This window comes from Lutjanus erythropterus, chromosome 11, assembly GCF_056507025.1.
Source record: "Lutjanus erythropterus isolate fLutEry1 chromosome 11, fLutEry1.hap2, whole genome shotgun sequence".
NCBI classification, from domain to species: Eukaryota; Metazoa; Chordata; class Actinopteri; order Lutjaniformes; family Lutjanidae; genus Lutjanus; species Lutjanus erythropterus.
The window spans coordinates 3731217-3754015 of NC_139327.1; the positions used below are offsets into that span (position 1 = coordinate 3731217).

The following is a 22799-nucleotide window of genomic DNA, read 5'->3' on the forward strand; positions in this document are numbered from 1 at the left end:
TGATGCAGTACTAATCCTACTAATAATCCCCATTTTTACTTAATGCATCTGTAACCAGATTGTCTTCATCTCTAACTGTAATGGAATAGTTACCTTTTTTGTATCCAGATTACATAATCCCATTACATGTCAACCATTACTCCCCGAGCCTGACTATAACAAACAACACTTCTCCACCTCACACACAGAATGTCCTAGAGAAGTTATGTTGAGTTAGTACTTCAAACTTTAATCATTCAGATTTTAAAATACATGTATGATATATAAGAAAAACAAGGAACGAGAAACAAGATGTTTTTAACAATAAACATATATTTATTGGTTCCCAGGATTCTTGCAGGAAGTTGAGCATACAACGCTCAAAAGAAAAAAAAAAGCACTACAGTCCAAAATTCAGACATTATAGCCGATGATGCCTCCTTTGCCAATGCACTCTCCAATGTAGAACCACATCAACACTTCAGTGGCCACCAGCCCGTTCCTCAGAGCATCCTGTGAGGAAACAAAAAATGGATTCAGATTGGCTTAAGGAGAACTAATTCCTTCCTGTCATTGTTTTTCTTGTGGACTGATATAATCCGGTTTTCATTTAATTTCAATACACCCCGCTGTTTTCAATGGCTTTACCAGCATGAAATGATTCAACAATTGCTTTACCAGGTTCTGAGATTTACAATCATTTTGCAGTCCCTGGCACGGTAGATCTTTTAAGGCATGTTTCATGTGTTCATTTGACTCTTGAATGGGTTTGTGTGTGCTGCTGCACATACCTGCAAATTATATATACGGTTATACATTTTCAAATTTCCTTTTATCATTGACAGCAATCAGCAAGCATTTCTGATTACATAACATCCTGCAAGTACTAATCTGTTAAAAATCTCTAAAGCCATGGTGGAATATGGCGAATACTGAATGCCCATGTATGTTTGTTTAAATATGATTATTCACATAAATAAGATGTGGTCAAAATTCTAGGGACACATGTTCTGCATTTTTTTCCTGGTGATATAAGTCATTACCTGCTTGTCATGGCCAATGCAGATAAGATAATCCTCCAATTCACATTTTGTGCTTTAAATATAAATTCATACAACCTAACCAAATCTGACATCACTCATACCACAAAAACAAGAACAGTTCCAACTCTTCAGAATCATTTGTTTTTTGCTAGAAAAGTACATTAAAAACTTTACAAATGTATGTTTGATTCTAAGATATCAAATAAAATGCTTTGACATACTCTCTCAAATCATACATTTATTGGCTATGATTTCATCAAATAATATCAATCTAAAATTCTCATTATCTGCCAAGAACTTATTGCTAAAATATATATTGTGTATCCTTAAATCTCATTGCAAACTATTTTTATTAGAAACTTATTAACAAATTAAACAGAAAATTGTTCTTAGTGAGATCTCTGAGCCCAAGGCATTCTTTCTGGAAACATTTTCCAAAATACAATTCATGATCTGTAGTGCCGAGAGCACCACTAAAGGATAATTTTTATTCTCATGTGCACCTTGTATTGGGGTGGAAGCATTGGATATCTGACAAAATCGAGACATAAATCTGCAATAATTTCTATGACCAGATTCTACTGACAATAAGTGAGTAACATGGTTTGTTCTCTGCCTTCTAAGTGATCTTCAGGTAAACCTTAAAGATTAAATACATTTATTGAAGAAAACAATGTTGGTCAACAAAATGCATATCGGTTCACAACAATTCCCCATGGGAGTCAAACCTTTATAGCAACACATTCACACTACTGTATATGCACCCATAACAGCTACAGAACATAATGTGTTGTAGGGCTGCTGCAACAACAGATTATTTTTATCATCTGTCGATTATTTTCTCAATTAATCAATTAGTTTTTTGGTCTACAAAATGTCAGAAAATGGTTAAAAACGTCAGTATCTCCCAATATCCAAAATGAAATCTTCAAAAGTCTTGTCCACAATCCACAGATATTTAGTATACTGTCACAGAGAACTAAAGATAACAGAAAAAAAAATCCACATCTGAGAAGCTGAAATCAGAGAATTTTGACATTCTTTCTTAAAACTGATATTTAAATTGATTAATCAATTATCAAAATAGCTGTGATTAATATTACTGGATTGATTGGTGCAGCTCTAGTCTGTAGTCAGTGCCTTTGAGAGACAAGTCTTGAGAACCATTTCTAGAATCAGCATGGGACACCTTCATACTGACATTTGGTGCTTGCATCTTGATTTCTGATGATGTGACGGTTTTTGATAACAAAGATGTGATTTATTTTGAACCATTGGAGACTGACATAGTTTGTTTTTAATTATACCGTGTTCACACATAACCAGATCTGTCTTGCAATATCACACGCACCTTCACTGTGGTTTGACCGAGACGTCCTGACTGGACACCCTTGATGAGGTTCGCGGCCCCCTCGATGGCCTTGGGGATCTCGGCAGGAGTAGGGGGGACAAGTTCTACACGGGCATAGTGCCAGAAGGTTGCTAGCCGAGGTTTGGAGTAGGTGACAGCGGCTAGAAGAAAAAGATAAGGAATATTGCAATTATTACCCGTCTGGTTGAACTATAATTTGCTTTAGCTATTATGAGCTTTAAATAGCAAATCTCCCCTGCATGCTGACTAGTAGCATTAGCCACCTAGCATAACATGGTTTATGCTCCTGGAGTATAAACCGTAGAATAGTGTAAAGTTAAACAAACCACGCGTTGTAGCTAGCGGTAAAGCAATTCAATCAGAGAGAAGAAAGCAACATGAACTCTCAATCTAGCGTTTTCTGCAAATATTAGCATTAGCGAGTAAGAGATCCTCTTCATTCAATGTCTCAGTGAAATTGACAGCGTCGGCCTAGCTCCATCTTGTCAATAAATATTATAGTAATGTTGCCTACAATTCAGTTCTCCATTATTAGATAATACCATGATTAATAAAACACCAAACTAACGTACCGCCGACCAGGGTTGGTACTTTAGCGACCAGTTTCTGCACAGCCTGTGCCATGTTGTCCTGTTTGTCGATGCTAACCGCCGCTAGCCGACTGAATGTCACCTCCAGGACCAGGACCCGCGACTGCAGCTGTCCACACAAGTGCCTGTACAGAAACAGCCCCAGCCCCTCTTGTATAAGTACGGCTGACATTACATGTCATTAGGTAACATGTTTATATGGCGTACGACCTCTGGACTCGTCCAGAATTTAAACATTGTAATATTCAGTGTTAATGTTATGTTAATTAATTTCTGGGTGGTGTTTCATCCACTTTGTTGTTCACATAAGAAATCTGCAAACATAACAAAAGCGAATATTTAAAAAAAGGCACAAAATAAACTAACTATAGTTTAATAAAATGCAAAGTAACAATAAATTATGCATCATCAAACTTAAAATAAACAAACTTTTAAAAAAAAAAAATCAGACATATGGATTGATTAAGTGATTTTTTTTTTTTTTTTTTTTTTTTTAAAACATTGATTAATTTCCAATTAGTCCATAGAGGTATGTGGCACATTTAGATTTTATTAATTCAAGAGCTTTGATATAAAGTTGAATTTCATTATAGTAGCCAATGAAGATGGGTGGAGTTGGAATACATTTAGCCTTATGAATTAAAAAGATGGTTAAAATAACTAAATAAGTATTAATCATCAGGTCCAATTTCTTATCTGCTAATGATGCCCCCAAAAAATACTATTATGACCAAAAGCAGGCATTGTTGAGGATTTCCTTCTCCAGAACAACTGTGTATGAAACACTTATTTCATCTTTTTATTAACTTCAGTGGACCTCTGCTAAGCTCTGTTTATATTCGGGGTGTGTATGTAACACGTCACATCACGTCAGTCCAACTGTCTGATGATTGGTTACATGAATACAGGAATACTACAAATATAATTTGATTCTCACTCTTACAGCAGTGTTTAACCTTACAGTTCTGTTACAGAATTCAATAACTCATTTTAAATAAATTTAACATGAGATCTATTTTGCGTCAAGTATACCTTTTCAGGCCACGTAACTGGTCTACTAGATTTTGACAGCACCAAATGATGTCATGGACATTTAGTCTTATAGGATATGTAGCCAAATCTGTTACATCAACATTTTTGCTCATGGTTACATAAGTTCTGCTAAAAATTTTAATCATGCCATGCCTTCATTCATTCTTTTGGTCCTTTTCTGTGTTTTTATGATGTCTTAAGCAATGAAATCCACATGACAAGTGCTCAGTGAATATAAAGAAAGACAAAAACATAAGATTACACTTAAAAATGTTATAGAGCAAAGATTTATTTTTCCATCACTATCATATTTGCTATCAGTTACATTCTCAATAAACATACTCTCTCTGCAAGAACAAACATTTTACATGTTATCTTTTAAAACACATCCATATAACCCACCACTCCCACCAAAAACAACACAATTAATTATACAATTAAAGGGCCATTCCAGTATTTTTCAGTTATCACCAGTACTTTACATTGGTGCTGATAATTCAAAAAGTAGTAGTTTTTACACCCACACAGGCACTGGGTTTCAGAGAAAAACGTGGTCCATATGGTCCTTATGGAGCTTTTCATTAGTTCTATATTTTAAATGAATTACATAAAGTGGCAATTGTCTCTCTCTTGTCTAAGAGTAAATTTTCTACATCTCTCGATGTATAATACTGAACCAAAAGACATCATACATAAATACACATGACAACATTTCTTTGTGGTTTGCACAACTGACACTCTTACGGTTTCATTAATCTTATCCTTGGATTAGAATAAGGAAATCTTGGCCAATATAATAATAATGATATTAGACACGGTTTTTTTTTCTCGTTCAGCTCAGTTTGAAGTGTCCTCAGTCAGCACATTTATCACTCACAAAGATGAAATCTCATAGTTGTCTTCCTCCTGCTGAAATACAGACAAGATAAGAAGGTTACATTGTGATGACAGATGAATTGATAAATGTGTGAGTAGATCATGTAGTGTGTAGTAGGTGATATATAAAGTTTTTTTTACCTCACTGTCAGTGTTATCTCTGGTAGGTGTGTCACTCTTCTTCGGCCTGTTGTAGTCAGTCTTATCCATGACTTGTAAGGAAAGAAAATGTCCTCCTTCCTTCACAAGCATAATCACATCTTCCAGATATTTCTCCTCCACATTTTGTCCATTGACTTCCATCACCACATCACCCACATGTAGTCCTGCGCTCTGCCCAGGGCCCCCAAAAGCCACCTATAGGGGAAAAAAGCAAAGTCTACCATCAAATTTGACAAAAAATATCCTGACCTGTTCTCTTTTTGTTATTTTTGCCCCCATAATGAGATATACTGACTGAGTATAATACAGTATTTCACCCGCCCACCTGGCTGATGAAGGTCCCAGGACTCCGAGGAACACATCCCAGGTTAAAGCCAAACCCCAGAGGGCCTTTTTGGAGAGAGCAGTGTCTAGGTTTACACACGTCATCTGTTTCTTTCTGTGGAGACTGCTGTGCTGTAGATGTTTGTGTGCTGCTCTCCTCTTCTTTCTTGTCAGCATCGTCTTCACAGAAGAGAAGAGGTGATAGACCCAGCTGCAGAAAGGAAATAAAGGAAGAAAACATAAACACTGACCAATATATGAGTTATGTTTATCTTTTCAAGTTAAAAAATCAAATTCCAAAATCATTACTTTATTTGACCTGGACCATATTACAATATGGTATATACAAAATTGCATTAAAGGACCAGTGTGTGGGATTTAGTGGCACCTAGCAGTGAGCTTGCAAATTGAGCTTTCTCTAAGCACCGCCCTCCTTAGTTACTGTTGTTACGCCTGTCAAGCTTTCGATACGATATACTTTATTGTTCCCATAGGGAAATTTGTTTTGGACTCGAATGCTGCACACAACATGCCTCCACAGTGTGATAAAACAAACAACATAATAAATAAATTGCACATAATCACATTGCGCATTACAGATATTGCACATACAAATACATAACACATATTGCACATACCCTGCGGTAAAAAACACCATGAAACTATTGCACAATCCCTGCAGCCTCAAACAGCACTATTCAAAAGCTTAATGGAGGTAGGAACAAATGAATTTTTAAATCGATTAAGTTTATAGTGGGGAACTCTGTATCGTCTGCCAGAGGGCAGAAGTTCATATTCTACATGCAGGATATGTGATGGGTCGGTCAATATCCTGTGAGCTTGCCGAAGAACAGGCTGCTAATAGATTGACTGGAGGGGCTGGTACTCGTTTCTACCCATCACCTTCATGGCTGATGGGCCAGCTTAGATTTTAGTTGTACGTTAAGGTTTCCAAACCATGCTGACATACCATATCTGACCACACTTTCCAATACAGCCTGATAGAATAAAAACATAATCCTCTGGTCCACACCATACACTCTGAGTCTACGTAAAAAGTACAGTCGCTGCTGTAGACGACAACACACATTTTCTACGTGGGCTTTAAAACTAAAGGTGTTGTCTAAGTTCACGCCAAGATACTTATATGAGCAGACCTGTTCAATATGTGTACCATGTACGATCACCGGACTGTGATCCCCCACTGACCTGGGGTCCAGAACCATCTCCTTAGTTTTAGTGACGTTTAAAACAAGGTGGTTGTCATCACACCATTGCACAAATATTTCTATTTCGCAGAAATATGCTGATTGGCTTGCATCTTTGTACAGTAGACTGAGGATAGCTGTGTCGTCTGGAAATTTAAAAACAAAGTTCCCAGGGTGGCTGTTTGTGCAATCATTTGTGTACAGTGTAAAAAGGACTGGAGAGCTGACACAACCCTGCGGGGCTCCTGTACTGATGGATCTGGGCTCGGAAAGGATGTTGTTGACTCTGACCTGCTGACTTCGATTGTTTAAAAAAGAGAAATACCATTTAATTAAAAAAAGGGCTGACACTCATCTGCTTCAGTTTTTGAATGAGAAGATTGAGGCTACAGTGTATTAAAAGCTGAACTAAAATCAACAAATAAAATCCGTGCATAGGCTATGGGGTCTTCCAAGTGCTTAACGGTGAGGTGGGTGATGCTGTTAATGGCATCATCCGTACCCCTGCCCTGCCTGTAAGCAAACTGGAGTGGGTCAAGTGACGAGTTGACCTCTGCCTTTAGCAGAGACACCATGTATTTTTCAAAGCATTTCATTACAATTGAAGTCAGGGCCACAGGTCTAAAGTCATTGTTCTCAGATGGACAGGGTTTCTTAGCAATTGGAATTATGACAGATTTTTTCCAGATAGCAGGTACAGTGTATAAATTCACAGACTGCTGGAAAATGGGACACCATGCTGCGGTAAGTTCTTCTGCACATGCCTTTAAGAGCAGTGCAGAGATACCACCTGGGCCAGTGGATTTTTTAGTACACACGTTTAAAAATTGACTGAATCCTGCGTGGGTCGACAACAATCCCACAGCATGGATCAGTTGAAATAGTGTCCAATACACTATTACATTCCTCTGAAAAATCTAATTTTTCAAACCTAAGAAAAAAGTCATTTAGTTCATTTGCTTTCCCCAGGTCATCGTCAGTAATGAGGCGCTTCTTGGTTGTGTTCATGTTGGTTATTGCCTTCATAGAGTCCCACAGCTTTTTAGAGTCCATTGTCATGAAATTCTGCTCTAATATGTCCTTATGATGCTTCCTGGCATCTCTTAGCAACTGGTTGCCATTCTTGCAATGCACATATGCAGTTTACAGTGATGATGGTGGCAGATTTAACATCAAAGTCCAGTGAAGTGGGCACCCCTATAGCTTAGTTGGTAGGGTATGCATATTGTGTTGAGGCTATCGGTCCTCTTCAGCGGCTGTCAGGTCGATTCCCACCTGTAGCACATCTGCTGCGTGTCATCCACTATCTCTCTCCCCCCTTGCTGTCATGTCTTCAGCTGTCCTATCTGAATAAAGGCAAAAAGCCCCAAAAATAATATATAAAAAAAAAAAAAAAAAATACCAGTCATTTTTTAAACACTTGAGTCTTTGACTCCACAGAGAAGAAAACAAAAAAGCAGCAAGACCGAAAGACTGAGGCTAAAGCAAAATCACCTTGCACACCACATCAACATGAGAAATTCAAAGCTTGACACAAGTTGCACAACTTACAGTTGCCAATCAATCCCTGAACTGTTGCAATTTGGCAGAGGGGCTTAGCAAAGGGGTCAGTTGCGAACACCTTGTCTCACTCTCGCTTCCAATTGTGAAGGACGAAGGTCTGCAACCTTTAGGATCAAAAGAGACATTTTGGGCCAAAAAAAAACAAAAAGAAAAAAAATATCTGGAGCTGCAACAATTTAATTTTCTCTTTTCCCTGAAGACTTTTTAAAAAATTTTATTTAGCATCCATATCTAGCTTGTGGAGACTCAAGAAGACTAACCACTGTCAAAATTTACAGGAAAAGGCACCAAGCCATAGGCTGACACACATATGAAATATTAAAACTTTTAAAATTTGGTGTATAGGTGTAACATAGTTAGAAAGGTTCATGTAAAATTAATGGTTAACTCTGAATAATGGGACAACACCAGCTGCTGTTATGTGTAATCCTCAAAGCAATGTTAACTAACTTCCAAAGCTCTTAAAACTTATTATTATTTGTCTTATGTTAATTTGCCACATTCTTAGCAAGTCAGCTGTTTGTTTTTATGTGTTTCATTCTTAGTAAAAATATCCCTTTCTTCAAATTTCATTGAAACATACTGCAATTATTTTTTTGACTCTTGAGCCAAAAACTCTTATATTATTGAAATAACCTTTTAAACGTTTTGCCACCCTATAATCTTTAGTTGAGATAATTTGTTTTTCTTGTTTAGATAATCCTGAATCTTTGAGTTTTAGAAACTCAAAAAAATTGTATTTCAAAAAATTGGTTACAATGAGCCGTGGACATTATTTGTCATTATTTTGGTGCCTGAAAATGAAATTGTTTTAATTGAAAATATTAAGATTTTAACCATCATTCAATTCCACTTGAATGAATTTATTCTATATTTTTTAATTAATTTTTTTGGGGGGGGTTCTAAAACTCCAAGATTTAAGTTTATTTCAATCACGTGAAACTGACGGACACTCTGCCCAGTTTCTACCAGCACGTCACCATCCCCACACGTGGAAACAACACTCTGGACTGCGTGTACAGTAACATCCGCGGTGCATACAGAGCCCTTCCTCGCCCCCACCTTGGCCTCTCCGACCACATCTCCATCCTGCTGGCGCCAACATACCGCCCCCTGTTGAGACGGTCCAGGCCAACCAAGAAGACAGTCACTGTGTGGCCCAGGGACTCAGCCTCTGTGCTCCAAGACTGTTTTCAGTGCACAGACTGGCAGATCTTCAGGGACGCAGCCACGTGTGAGGGAGAGCTGGACCTGGAGGAATACACCTCCTCCGTCCTCGGATTCATCTCTAAGTGCACTGATGATGTCACCACCACCAAGACACTAACCTGCTACCCGAACCAGAAACCCTGGCTGAATGCTGAGGTCAGAGCTCTGCTGAAAGCCAGGGACGCTGCGTTCAGGGCAGGTGAGGCACCAGCGCTCAGAGAGGCGAGGAAAGAACTGACTGCAGGCATTGCAAGGGCCAAAGCCACATACGCAAAGAAAATCCAGGGTCACTTCACCACAAACGACCCCCGGCGCATGTGGCAGGGCATCAAGTGCATCACGGATTACAACACCAAGGACGCACAGTGCCCCAGGGACCCCTCCTTGCCAGACGCACTCAACAGGTTCTACGCCCGCTTTGAGGACCCTGACACCCCCCCCAGCACCAGACTTATACCACCACCCGGTGACACACCCCTCAGTGTGACCACTGCAGACGTGAGGAAGACCCTTCAGGGAATCAATCCCCGCAAAGCTGCAGGCCCCGACAACATCTCAGGGCGGGTACTGAGAGACTGTGCACACCAGCTGTCCGAGGTGTTGGCGGACATCTTCAACACCTCACTGTCACTGGCATCCGTCCCCACCTGCCTAAAAACTGCCACAATTGTCCCTGTCCCCAAGTGCCCCACAGTGACAGGCCTAAACGACTACCGACCCATAGCTCTCACCCCGGTCGTCATGAAGTGCTTCGAGAGGCTGGTCATGCCCCACATCAAGAACGCCATCGACGTCACTGTGGACCCCCATCAGTACGCATACCGGAAAAACCGCTCCACTGACGATGCCATCTCATCGGTGGTCCACACAGCCCTAACCCATCTGGAGAGCAAGAACTCCTACGCCCGCCTGCTCTTCTTGGACTTCTCCTCAGCATTCAACACCATCATCCCACAAACCCTGGTGCAGAAGCTCACCTCTCTGGGATTGAGTCCCACACTGGGGAACTGGGTCCTGGACTTCCTGACTGACAGACCCCAGACTGTCAGGATCCACAACACCGTCTCCTCCTCCATCACCCTCAGCACTGGCTCGCCCCAGGGCTGTGTGCTGAGCCCCCTCCTGTTCACTCTGCTGACGTATGACTGCTCGGCGAGACACCCCAGCTGTCATATAGTGAAGTTCGCGGACGACACAGCAGTGGTGGGACGCATCACGAACAACGATGAGTCCAAATACAGAGAGGAGGTGGAACACCTGGTGCAGTGGTGCAGAGAAAACAACCTCTGCATCAACGTCAAGAAGACCAAGGAGATGGTGGTGGACTTCAGGAAGGACAAGCACCCCCCCGCTCCCCTGTACATTGGAGGAGCAGCTGTGGAGGTGGTCTCCAGCTTCAGGTACCTGGGTGTGCATATATCTAACGACCTCACCTGGAGAACCAATACCTCCTGTCTGGTCAGGAAGGCCCATCAGCGTCTCTACTTCCTCAGGAAGCTGCGGAGAGCTGGACTTGGTAACTCAGTCCTGAGGAGCTTCTACCACTGTGCGGTGGAGAGCGTCCTCTGCACCTGCATCACTGTGTGGCATGGCAGCTGCACCGCTGCCGAGAGGAAGAACCTGCAGAGGGTGGTGAAGGCAGCACAGAGGACAGTGGGGAGCAGCCTTCCTACCACCCTGGACCTCTATACATCACGATGCAGGGGGAGGGCCCTTCGCATCATGAAGGACCCCACCCACCCCGCCCACCAACTGTTCCAGCCCCTCCCCTCAGGCAGGCGGCTGAGGAGCATCCAGAGCAGAACCACCAGGCTCAGGAACAGCTTCTTTCCCGAAGCTGTCAGACTGCTGAACTCGAGCCATGCTCTATAGACCCCACCCCCCCCAACTCTCTCCATCCCTCCCCACCACATACCTGCACCACACACACTTTACCGCACTAACTCACTTTACTAAACATGTGCTCTTAAAATACTTGCTCATGCGTGTTTCTCTTAGACCTAGCATTAGCAGTGCTGATCTCAGCCTCTTTATCCTTGTATCTATTAGTCTTACTTGTATATTTGCCTTACCGTATATCGTCTTGTGTATATTCTTCTCTTGCCTTATTTGCGCTCTTTAAATACTTTGTTTTTAATTATTTATGGCTCAATCCTGGACCCGAGTACCAATTTCGTACCATAAACTGTAAAGGTGAGCTGGTATGACAATAAAGTACCTTGAATCCTCCTTGAATCCTTGAATCCTTTATTTAAAGAAGAAAAGTGAATTACCTCAAAAAAGATTAGAAGTAGGTAAAACTTTAAGTTGAGTTTGAGCTAGGCTCAAAACTCAATAATTCATTGAAGTATGCTGTCTTGAAATTTTGAGTTGTCTCAACTTTCTCACAGACCTACAACAATGATAAATGAGAAGTAAAATGTTATGTTAAAATAACCTTTATTCCTTTTTTGCCGTTATTCTATAGGACAGCTCATGATATGACAGGAAAGGGAGAGAGAGAGAGAGTGACATGCAGCAAAGGGCTGTAGGCATTGCAACATGTGGAAGACCTGCGCTCTCTGTAGATATAAAGGATTCACTTTAAGGTAACGAAAACACAGCTATTCTTATTTTCAAGTGATTATAAATGAATGAAATCATACTTCTGAATATTATGTTCCATTTCTGCTATATTCTGCCAGTAAATCCCTATAAATCTTACACACTGGACCTGGACACACTGAAATAACAAATATAAGTAATGCAGACCTTTGTGTAAAAGTCCAGCCCCTGGACAGTGATGGTAGTTAGAGACACCTGTTTTCCACTCAGTCTCACTCTGTCCACAATCTCCTCATGCCTCAGTGACTCCACTGACTCTCCATTGACCTCCAGCAGCAGCTCTCCATCCTTTAAACCGGCCTTCTCTGCTGGACTGCCGCTGTCCATCTCACGCAGAACATGATCTATCAATGAGAAGTACACAGATAGTTAAGTCAGACACTAAAGTCCAGCTGCCCTGAGTTTGAGTCTTGTGTTCTTTTTGTCCTCTCACATGTGCGTCCTGATGGCGTCTTCTCCAACCGCAGGAAGAAGCCGTAGCCCTCAGAACCACAGGCCAGGTTGAGTTTTCTGGCTGTGTAAGGCAGGTTATGAGGAACAGCGATGGTGGGCAGGATGGGCATCCTCTCCCGCGTGTAGGTCTTCTCACTCTCCTTGTCAATCACCAGGATGGTGATGTGATTGCCACATTTTTTCATCTAAAGTAAAATATTTAAAGTTTTTAAATATTTTTTGAAAATGTTTCCATTTACATTTGTCAGTTGCATCCATAAGCCATCTAAAGGAACAGTTCACCTTGAATAATAATAATATAATAATAATCTACAGTAGGAGCATTTCCAGCGGGGGGGGGATTGGCCTTCCCAAGTGTTACCTCATTATCCTCAACTATGATTGTCCATCTGATCTGTCCATTGAGAGAGGAAAACAACTGTTTGAATATTTTAAATGTGCATTGTTTTCTTTTGTGTGTAACCGACTTTTAATTTTTTACAAGGTAAAAAAAAAAAATAAGATAAAAATAAGATTTTTCAGGATGGACTGTAGAGTCTCACAGTTTGAGGACAGATCTACGATAGAGGTAACATTTCTTCTGAGGACTTAAAGAATAAAGTACAGATGTTTTAGATTATATTTGTGTTACTCTGTTGTTTTGTGATTGATCAGATTATTTATCTTAAAATGAAAATTTTAAACATGAATGTAACAAGCCGTAAGATAAGATAATGTTAGTAATTAAAGTATATCTTAGAAATGGTACGTTAATGTGCACATGTGTGTGCACATATGCATATATGCATATGTACTTCATGGCATCCCTGCCTAAGTCAGTGCCCCATTTGGATGACCACAGTCAAAAAAAGTCTGGAAACCCCCCGATCTACAGACCTTGTCATGAACAGTTTTATGTAGGAATTGTTTTCTGTCTACCTCAGTCATGTCACTGCGCAGATGGAAGCGTGCATCCACTCACAAATGAGAGGCTTGTGCACGTAACAGTGTTGGATGGAAACACTGATCGTCCATGAGTAGATGCATGTTGTTCTGTAGAAAGAAAATAGTTCCTACATGAAATTGCTCACAGCAAGATCTGTTAGTTATCTTCATTACCCACGTCATGATTTCTTGAAAGAGTGTCATCTTGTACTAAGGGAAGGCAGACATCTAAACAGCTGATATGTCCAAATCTCTGCAGCTCACAACAATGTTGATGAATGTGTAGCACTACAGTTAAGAGCAGGAGTCTGCAACCTGCGGCTCCAGAGCTGCAAGCAGCTCTTTAGCCCCTCTCTAGTGGCTCCCTGTAGCAAAAATGAACCACTGTAAAAACAAAAAAGTTGAGATTAACACACTGCAATAGAGTAAATCATCAAATCATCAAATCATCAAGTTTATTTCAAAAGTTAAAAAAGTTTGAGTCGACCTCAAAACTCAGAAATCTGTTGCTGTATGCTACCTTGAAATTTTGAGTCTTCTCAACTATTATTTTTTACAGTGTAATGTGATTCTTACATTCGCCACCTGTAAAAATATGTAGCCTACTCACCAAAAAAACCCCAAATATTTTATCATCTAAAATGTGTGCCATAGGCAATGTCTATGGCTTGGGGTATTTTCCTGGGAGAATCTCCATAAGCTCACTATAGATGCCAAATCAAGAAAAAAGAAAATTCTTCAGGAAAAATAGAGAATTTAATAGTTGCAATTCCAGACAGATTTTGTTTCTTGTTTTGGCCAAAAATGGCTCTTTTGATCATAAAGGTTGCAGACCCCTGGTTAAATGAGAGCAAAACAATGTACAGGAAAGGAGTGCCTTGTTGATTATTAAAAGAGGCTGACTTCATACCATCCTGCTGAGTGCAGAGTGTGTGAGATCAGACACAGTTGCTCCATTCATCCACACCAGCCGATCTCCTTTACACACTCCTGCCTTTTCAGCTGCGCCTCCTGCAACCAGGTTGACGGAGAAGCAACCTTTCTCTCCTACAGAGAAGAAACAGGAGGAGCAACTGCATGAGACTGCACAGTCCTTCTGATAGACATGTCATCTGGAACCTTGGACTTGTGATCACCAGGAGCAGCGTTACCTTCCACAGGCGTGAAGCTGATACCCAGACCTGAGACAGGATCCCTGCTGATGTGGCAGAGTCTGGGTGGTTTGCAACCCTCACCCTTGTGCGCTTTGGTCAGACATCGGAGGTCTTTACCTTGGGACACAGCCCGCTCATACTCCCCCCCGTCCAACACTAAAAGACATAACTGGTGTCCACTCAGCTTTATCTTCCTCGCTACCTGATACATACAAAGGGAAATGCAGTATTAGAGTCCCATCAGTTCTCTTTCTGTCAGTTTGATCACATTGGAAGCTTCTCTTACCTCAGGGTGAGGAACATCATCAACAAAGCAGTTGTTGACTTCCAGGAGCCTGTCTCCATCTTGAAGGCCGCTGCGGTCTGCCACCCCTCCTGACACTACATTTCTGATTATGTGACCCTGGCGTCCCCTCTCCAGCCGCAGGTGGAAGCCGTAGGACTCTCCTTCCTCTCGTTTAAGAACACACAGACGTGGGCTGGATGTTGACACAGAGTCTGAACAGGAAGAGACAGAAGAGCACTTGTGAACAGAACCTCTTCATGGCCTGATACACAGAACCCATATGTAAAAATGTATAAGCATTTACCATTTCCTCCAATAAGTAATTCTAAGGTTAATATGTACTGTAAGTCTTATAAGACTTATATAGCTGTAATTCAGTCCCTCCAGGAAGTTGCAGTGTTGTGAAATTCAACCAATCCCTGTGAATTCTGCTTGATGTTACAATTTATCATTTAGTTATCATTGTTATTGTCATATATTAATGTTCTGTGCACTTTTATGTTCTATAATTTTGTGCTGGTTTTGTCTGTTGTTTCTTTGTGGAAGACCCTCCAAGTGAACTTTTTCATTTAAAGCATATACAACTTTTGTCATCTTGAACCTTTTTGGTAAGTTTATTTAGAGACTGAGAACAGAGTGAGGTTTTATTCTTCCTGGAACAAGTTGCCTTAAAAGAATTTTCACTTGTTGCAGTTTCTTTGTTAAAAAACAAAAAAGGGAAGAATAAAACCATTTGCCCCAAAATGAGGCATTTTAGGCTGCAATAGTCCCAAAAAAGTCTGTGAAATCCTAGAGGGAGTGATAATGTACTTTGACATTTTTCTCATACATTCTAAGAATTAAGTATGAATCAGTAAACATTATGTATGTTGATTATAAGTAAACTTTGTTTTCTGAATATGTTCCACATGCAGCTTCATTATATTGATGTGACAGCTGGAGAGAGACAGTGATGGCAGGGGACCAGGTGAGCTGCCCCATGTTTGTAGTTTTTAATTAAATATTGAAACATGTCTCAGTTACAAAGACATATTCTTTTTATATATAAATATATGCCATGTGTTTTTTTTGTTGTATTTGTATGTCTCATGTGTGATATCTTACATGTAATCAGGGGTGGATCTAGAGAAATATACATGGGGTGGCAAGAGGGTGGCATGGAGACGTTAGGGGGTGGCAAAAAGAGTATATATGCCAATTTAATGGCAAACAATCACATATATCAATATTTGCTGAGAAACAACACCAAATGAAAAAAAAAACATTATTATGCCACATAAGCACTGAATAGACTAAAGGTGTCATTAGACATCAATTAAGTGTTTTATTTCCAAACCTGAAAGCTTTTATCCAAATACATGTGTTTTTTGGCAGGTCTGTTCCTCAGCACTTTTTCCTCTAAATTTAGCCAGTGGCTAGTCTTGGGTCTGAGCTAGCTGTGGATGCTAAATCCAAAACAGAAAGAAGTCTCAAAGGAAATTAAAGAATTCAAAAGCTTCTGCTCCAGTCAGACTTTTTTTGTCACCAAAAAAGACTCTTTTAATAGTATAGGTTGCAAATCCCTGTACAGGAGCATCATTTTGTGATACATTCACTTACAGTCAGACTTCTGAGTTTCACTAATCCCAAACTGAAGCAGCTGCCACCCCATACCACCCCTCTAGAACTGCCCCTGCATATAATGTTTTTATACAATACTTGCAAGATTTCGGTGTCAGTAATGGTTGCTCAGCTCATATAAGTTTGATATTACACACAATATTTGCATCTGGTTTGACTTTCAGTACGTTTCATATAAAATGTAAACATTGAGTTATGGCAAGATAACCAGAAATGTATATGCAAGATACCTGCGTCGTCTGTTATGACCATCACTGGGTTGTCGATTCCCTCTTTAGGATTAAATGTAAATTTCCTGCAAAGGAGCAATCAGAGACATGTTTTCAGTTACAAAATGTTCTAAAAAGAAACACAAAATACACTATTTTACTTCTGTTTATGACTTTCTAAACACAGACTACTACATTACTATGCAGTAAAAATGCCATATCTGCTTCAGTAAATTTCAGAGAAACTAATCGATCAATTGCATCAATTAGAGTTACATTAGTATTGATTATTGCCCAGCCCCACCTGTTATTATCAACAGAATAGCGACAGCATTTATCTGTGCACAAGAGGCCTTATCTTGGGCCCAAAGTCTTTCAGATTGCTACGTTCCAAAAGTCAACATGCAGAGCTGAGTCAATATCAACTTTTTAAAATTCCAGTGAAGTTTGTATACTGAACATTAATATGAGAGAGTTTAAAAAAGACACAAAGGCTGTAATTTTGTTTTTCATGTTAAATCTTTAGCTCTGGTCTACAGTGTACTGTGACTGATCATCATAGTGTTATTTTTATTAGTAGCAGCAGTACAGTGTTCACATTTAAGTTTGGATCGACAGTGAAATAATGATGGTATTTCAAAATTATGTAAATAATTAGACAACAAACAAATAAAAGAGCAGACTTACTCTGTCAACCCTATGATTTCCACCAAACCTTGAAAAACAGAGATCATATCAGTTTAATAATATCTTTAACAGCATAAAATGCAAGTAGTGCAATTCAATATTCACATATTTCCAAACATACTGACCATGTCTGACCATATGATATAATATGATATCACTGTCATGTAAATTTTCAATCAGAATTGATATGAAACATTCCAGATCAATTTTCCCAACAATAGCAATACAAATCAGACACGATCATTAAGTGTCAGTCACAATGATCTGAACTTACAGGTCAGTGAATGCCTCCGTGGTTCTGTCGACTAAATGTCAGCAGAACAGTAAGACTGTCTTTTGAGCCTTGGAGGACATATCTGCTGACTTTAAACTATCATCTGAGGTACCATAAAAGAGGGTTTAACTTTATGAGTTTATCTTTAATCTTTGTCCTCTCTAAAATGGGAGGGAATTAAAGAACCTTAAAAACTTTAAAGTTGCAGGTGTCTGGTGAATATGTAACAGACAGAGAATCAACACTTAGCAGCACCTGGCACTCAAAGTATCAGACAGTCAAACAGCATTTTTACATTAAATCAGCTTTCATTTGGAGGCGGGTTATTGCATTTGGACAGCTGAGACGCTGATATTGTATCAGGGAAAAATGCACTTAAGCCTTCAAATAAAAAGGCTCTGGTACACATCAAGTGGCACAGCACTGAACAAGCTTCAATGAAGAGCAAGAACAATGTAAAAGACCTTTTTCACAGCAGGCATTTTAGACATAAAATAGTAAACACAAGTGTTACTATTCATTCAGTGTTACTAACCATTCAGGGAGTCAGGGTGCTGTTCTTGTGCAGGCTGGGTCACCGCAAAGACTGCTGCACTAAATGGAACCAGACCAAGTATCATTGGTAACACCTGTGCTTACAATAATCTCTCATATCAATATGGCTGCTGTGAACAAGGTCTACTGTTGCCTGAGCAAAGCAGTCAGTTCATGACTCCCCATTAGGTTTAAAAACCTCTAATACAAACCTCTCATACAGAGGGCATGACTGAGTCATTAATTGAACAGTTTATTCACTTGTTCTTTTCCAGTATCCAGGCTGTGCGCTGCAGGGATCCGTCTTGGGCCCTGTCTCTTTCACCATGTAAATGAAGCTGTCTCCTCCATGTCTAAGTGTAGAGTTCATCTTTATGCAGTTGTGGAATGTAACTAAGTGCATTTACTCAAGTAATTTACTTAAGTACACTTTTGGCATACTTGTACTACTTATTACCTTACTTATTTCCATCCTATTCTGCTTTATATTTCTATTCCATTACATTTCAGGGGGAAATATTGTACTTTTTCTCCTCTTGAATTTATTTCATTCTTACTAGTTACTTTGTGCATACAAAATAACATATTATATGCTTATATGATATGATAGAGAACTATACTATTAATCTATCCATTAGTGTGCAAAGTACATCAAATTAGCTCCACTTTAATGAACTACAATATAATGTTATATTGTTATATATAATGTTATATTGTTGTACTGGAATTTCTAACTTTGATACAATGCCTTGAAAAATATCAATATTCAATACCATTTTTGGTGTTACAGGGAAGGATTGACTCAAAGTTATAGGCATAACATTTTAGATTTTTATGAAAAGAAAAAATATAACAAGGCTTTAACATGATTATGGATATTCAACCAGAACAAATGAGATTAATGACAAGAAGAAGATAGAACCATGAGTCATGGAGAGATGGCTGGACTATGTGGAAACCGCAGCTGTGTGTGTGTGTGTGTGTGTGTGTGAGAGAGAGAGAGAGAGAGAGAGAGAGAGAGAGAGAAGAGAGAGAGAGAGAGAGAGAGAGAGAGAGAGCGAGAGAGCAGCTGGTTTATCAATATTTTTGACAACACTTCTACAATATTAAAATGATCTTACATGTAGTTGTTAATACAACAATATCAATAATAATAATAGACTATACTATTCTGTAATAACACTATGAAAGGAGTCATTCTGCATAATAAGTATTTTTACTTTTGATACTTAAAGTAGCATTATGAATTCAGTTCAGTTTAGTTTATGGTCATCCCTGTCCTCACAGGTTATACAAAAAGCTAGAAGAAAACATAATACCAGCATGGCCATAGTGCAGTACATAAAAACAGGGAGTATTTCTAGACTGTGGTATCTCTACTTTTACTTAGGATTAGGATTGTAGTACTTCTTGAACAACTGTGTTTACACTGATGATGCTGTTTTATGTGCTCTGTCCAGTCAGCCATAGACAAATTAGAAGTGCATGTGTTATTATGAAATTTGTACTTAAGGAAGAATCCAGAATTCATCTTATTCTGCAGATGTGAAGATATGGTTTACAGTGATATGCACATGTTCACTCTGACTGGTCAATATTGTGGGGCATCTGGCTTCATCAGAAATGGTGAATTGCTATAACTCATCCCTGTTGCTGCGGTACTCGAGTGATGCTCCAGCAGCCTTAAACTGTAAATGATCCAGCTACAACCTGCCTTTGCTGTTAGCACTGCAGTCACACAGAGTGACCTGTAATAACACCAAAAATACTTAACTATTAATTCTCTCTGTCTGTTTGTTTTGTTATTCCACAGACAACATGCCGTGTATAAACTATAGTCATCTCCTCGTGGTGGCCACTTGGAGGAGTGGAAACAACATGGCTTATCTGTTTGGTTCATCATGTCAGCGGCACAGAGTCCTTGTTTCTTGGACACAGTGTGAAATAAAAACAAACTCTAACGCGCTTGGCAACTCTCTGCTATGTGAAGTCCATCTCTAACATCACATCCACGCAGTTCAGCAGCTCCTCTCCTCAATAGCTTATACCACAGACCCTTCAGTGCAGCTAATGGGTCACTGTTTGCTTTTCCCCACCATAAACCCGCTTTTCAATGTTCTAGGGCAAAGTGAACCTCTATATACACACAGACACATGTTGCTGACAGTTAACTGGGTTTGCTAAATAGTCATGATTGGCTTTCATACTTCATAAAGAGGAGAATTTTGAGTTTTTGATCACAATTATCTTGAAGGCACAATCCAAACAGTTAGACTGAATTTGTTCAAAAGTCAAAGTACAGAAATCAAGTCAAGGGTTCTATTTCAAATCTATATTTAGATGTGTAGACAATTGTTAACACTGCATGATCTTGAATACACACTGTAAAAAGTTGAGATGACAATTGAGATGAAAATTTTAAGGCAGCACACCGCAACAGATTTTTGAATTTTGGGCTCCAAGTCAAACTCTTAAGTTTTGAAATAAACTTTAAAAAGTTTTGCTGAACTATAATCTTTAGAGGTTTTCCTCTTCAGACTTGAACCTGAATCTTTGAGTTTTAGGGAAAAAAAAATCAAAAATTGCTGACAGTAAGCTACAAACCTGATTTGTCTTTTTTTACAGCCTGAAAATTAAATCCTTTTAATTAAAAATAATAAAAATTTTAACATTCACTTTCACTTCAATGAATTTACTCATTTTAAAAAAAATACGTTTTGATTTTATAATATGCAAAGGTTTAAGTTTAAAATAAATTATTTCAACAAAAGGTCTGTAGTTGGTAAAACGTTTGCAGAACACAAGAATTTGAGCTGGGCTAAAAAACTCAGAAATCGATTGCAGTCCATTGCCTTGAAATTTTGAGTTATTTTGTTTTTACAGTGCAGCACAGTAGAATAAAAAAATGGCACATGCATGAAAAATACATTAACAGTTTAAAATATATTTTTTAAAATATAGAAATGCAGTAATATATACAGACAAAAGCAGACATTAATGAGACGGCTCATATGATGTGAATGTTTTACCTGTATTTGACTTCATGTTGTGTCTCTTTCCCATCAGGCCAGCAGTCAACCACACAGACAGATGTAACTGGGGAGGACTATATGTCCAAACATTTATTCTGACCACACACAGACTCCTCCCTTTGAGGGGCACCAGGCTTAATGTTTAATCTGTGTGTGAATTTTTGAGCACACATCTGTACTTGTATCTGCTTTGCATTGTACCGTGGACTCAAAGTACCTCACACAACAAGATCATCCTTACTGTTCTGTTTCAACAAATGACTTTTATCTTGTTATTGTGGAAAAGATAAAGTTATTTGTGCGTTTGTGGGCACAATATCAGAGAATCATGTCCAAGACTGACTGTCAGTGCCAAGGCCGAAGCTCAGTGACAGGCTGCACAAACAGTTACAGTTACAGTTCAGCTGGTGTTGCAGCAGAAGGAATTGTGCTGAGGCTCATCATTGTGAGAATGACTAAGAACTGACTGACTGGAATTACAGAGAAAGGAAGATGACGCAGGATGATGAGGACTTAAAGCATTATTACTGGTCATATCCATTTCTCCTGATGAGTTTCAGGAAGCCATACAACTCTTAGAATAACTGCATTAGAGATAGGAGGTTATTAACTGGGTTCATGTATTTTTCATTTCACTATATATATTGTCTGCCATTTTTAACTAAATCAATTGTGATGCCTCTATCAGCATTCAGTCTGCCCTCATACACTGTAAAACATAGTTGAGATAACTTAAAATTTCTGGGGAATGTGCTGCAATAGATTTTTGAGTTTGGAGCCCAACTCAAACTGCAAAGTTTTGAAATAAACCTTAAAAAGTTTTGCTGACCTACAATCTTTAGTTGAGATACCTTACTGAGATAAACTTGAGTGTTTGAGTTTTAAAAACAAACAAAAAAAAACATCAGAAATTGGCCACAGCAATCTGCAAATCTGATTTGTCGTTTGTCTTTTGTAGTTTTAATTGAAAATTAAAATTGTAACATTTACTTTCAGCTGTATATTACGAATTAAAACTTTAAGTCTATGTAAAGAAAAAAGTACATTATTTCAATAAAAGATTAGTAGTTGGTAAAACTTTTTCAAAACTAGTTGGGCTCAAAACTCAAAAATCTATTGCAGTAGATTGCCTTGTGATTTTGAGTATTATCAACGTTTTTGTTTTTACAGTGTATTTCTCTAGATAAAGGGCTGCAGGAGTTATGAAAGATAAAGTAGAGTACCAGACATTTTTTAAGGGAGCCATATTGATATGAAATAGTAGGGTAAACACAGGTGTTAGCAATGATGCTAAGGTCTCATCATATGATGGGGTAGCAGAGCCTTTCCTGTGTGCCAACATGCACTATAACATATTTATCCTACTGTTTTATGTCAAAATCACTGCTGTGAAAAAGATCTATATCTATTACTGATTATTAGTGGAAAAGTAGTGTGCATGTAAATGTAGCCTGTGTGTGCATGTCCATGTGGGTGTGCACAAGTCCACAGGTGACAGCTCCTAAACAAGCATAAGACTATGTTTGATTATATTTACATGCACACTATTTCCACTAATATTCAGAATATCACAGTAATGTGACTTTGATACAGGTCATGCTATTATTCTGGTTTCAGGAGCATTCTTTGGACATGTAAACAGCAAATTCAGAAAATGTCAGTTG

At 39.1% G+C, this 22799-nt stretch overlaps 2 protein-coding genes across 5 annotated transcripts; both read right to left on the reverse strand.

Moving 5' to 3' along the window:
* Positions 1-292: 292 nt before the first annotated feature.
* Positions 293-3126, reverse strand: atp5mg (ATP synthase membrane subunit g). The gene is made up of 3 exons (XM_084730504.1): positions 2967-3126; positions 2374-2534; positions 293-492 (listed from the first exon to the last, which is right to left on the reverse strand). The coding sequence occupies exons 1-3, from the start codon at positions 3016-3018 to the stop codon at positions 394-396; spliced, it is 312 nt and encodes a 103-aa protein (XP_084586630.1). The 5' UTR covers positions 3019-3126; the 3' UTR covers positions 293-393.
* Positions 3127-4780: 1654 nt separating this feature from the next.
* Positions 4781-21230, reverse strand: nherf4b (NHERF family PDZ scaffold protein 4b). Of its 4 annotated transcripts, none has more exons than XM_084730497.1 (12): positions 21133-21230; positions 17296-17323; positions 16630-16694; positions 14780-14991; positions 14491-14695; positions 14250-14386; positions 12777-12809; positions 12396-12600; positions 12110-12306; positions 5380-5589; positions 5034-5249; positions 4781-4925 (listed from the first exon to the last, which is right to left on the reverse strand). In XM_084730497.1, the coding sequence occupies exons 1-12, from the start codon at positions 21164-21166 to the stop codon at positions 4890-4892; spliced, it is 1578 nt and encodes a 525-aa protein (XP_084586623.1). In that variant the 5' UTR covers positions 21167-21230; the 3' UTR covers positions 4781-4889. The 4 variants fall into 4 exon arrangements, with proteins under 4 accessions (XP_084586623.1, XP_084586624.1, XP_084586622.1 ...); XM_084730498.1 differs by lacking the exon at positions 21133-21230 and adding an exon at positions 17570-17862; XM_084730496.1 differs by lacking the exon at positions 12777-12809 and having other exon boundaries at positions 4781-4922; positions 21133-21195.
* Positions 21231-22799: the final 1569 nt, after the last annotated feature.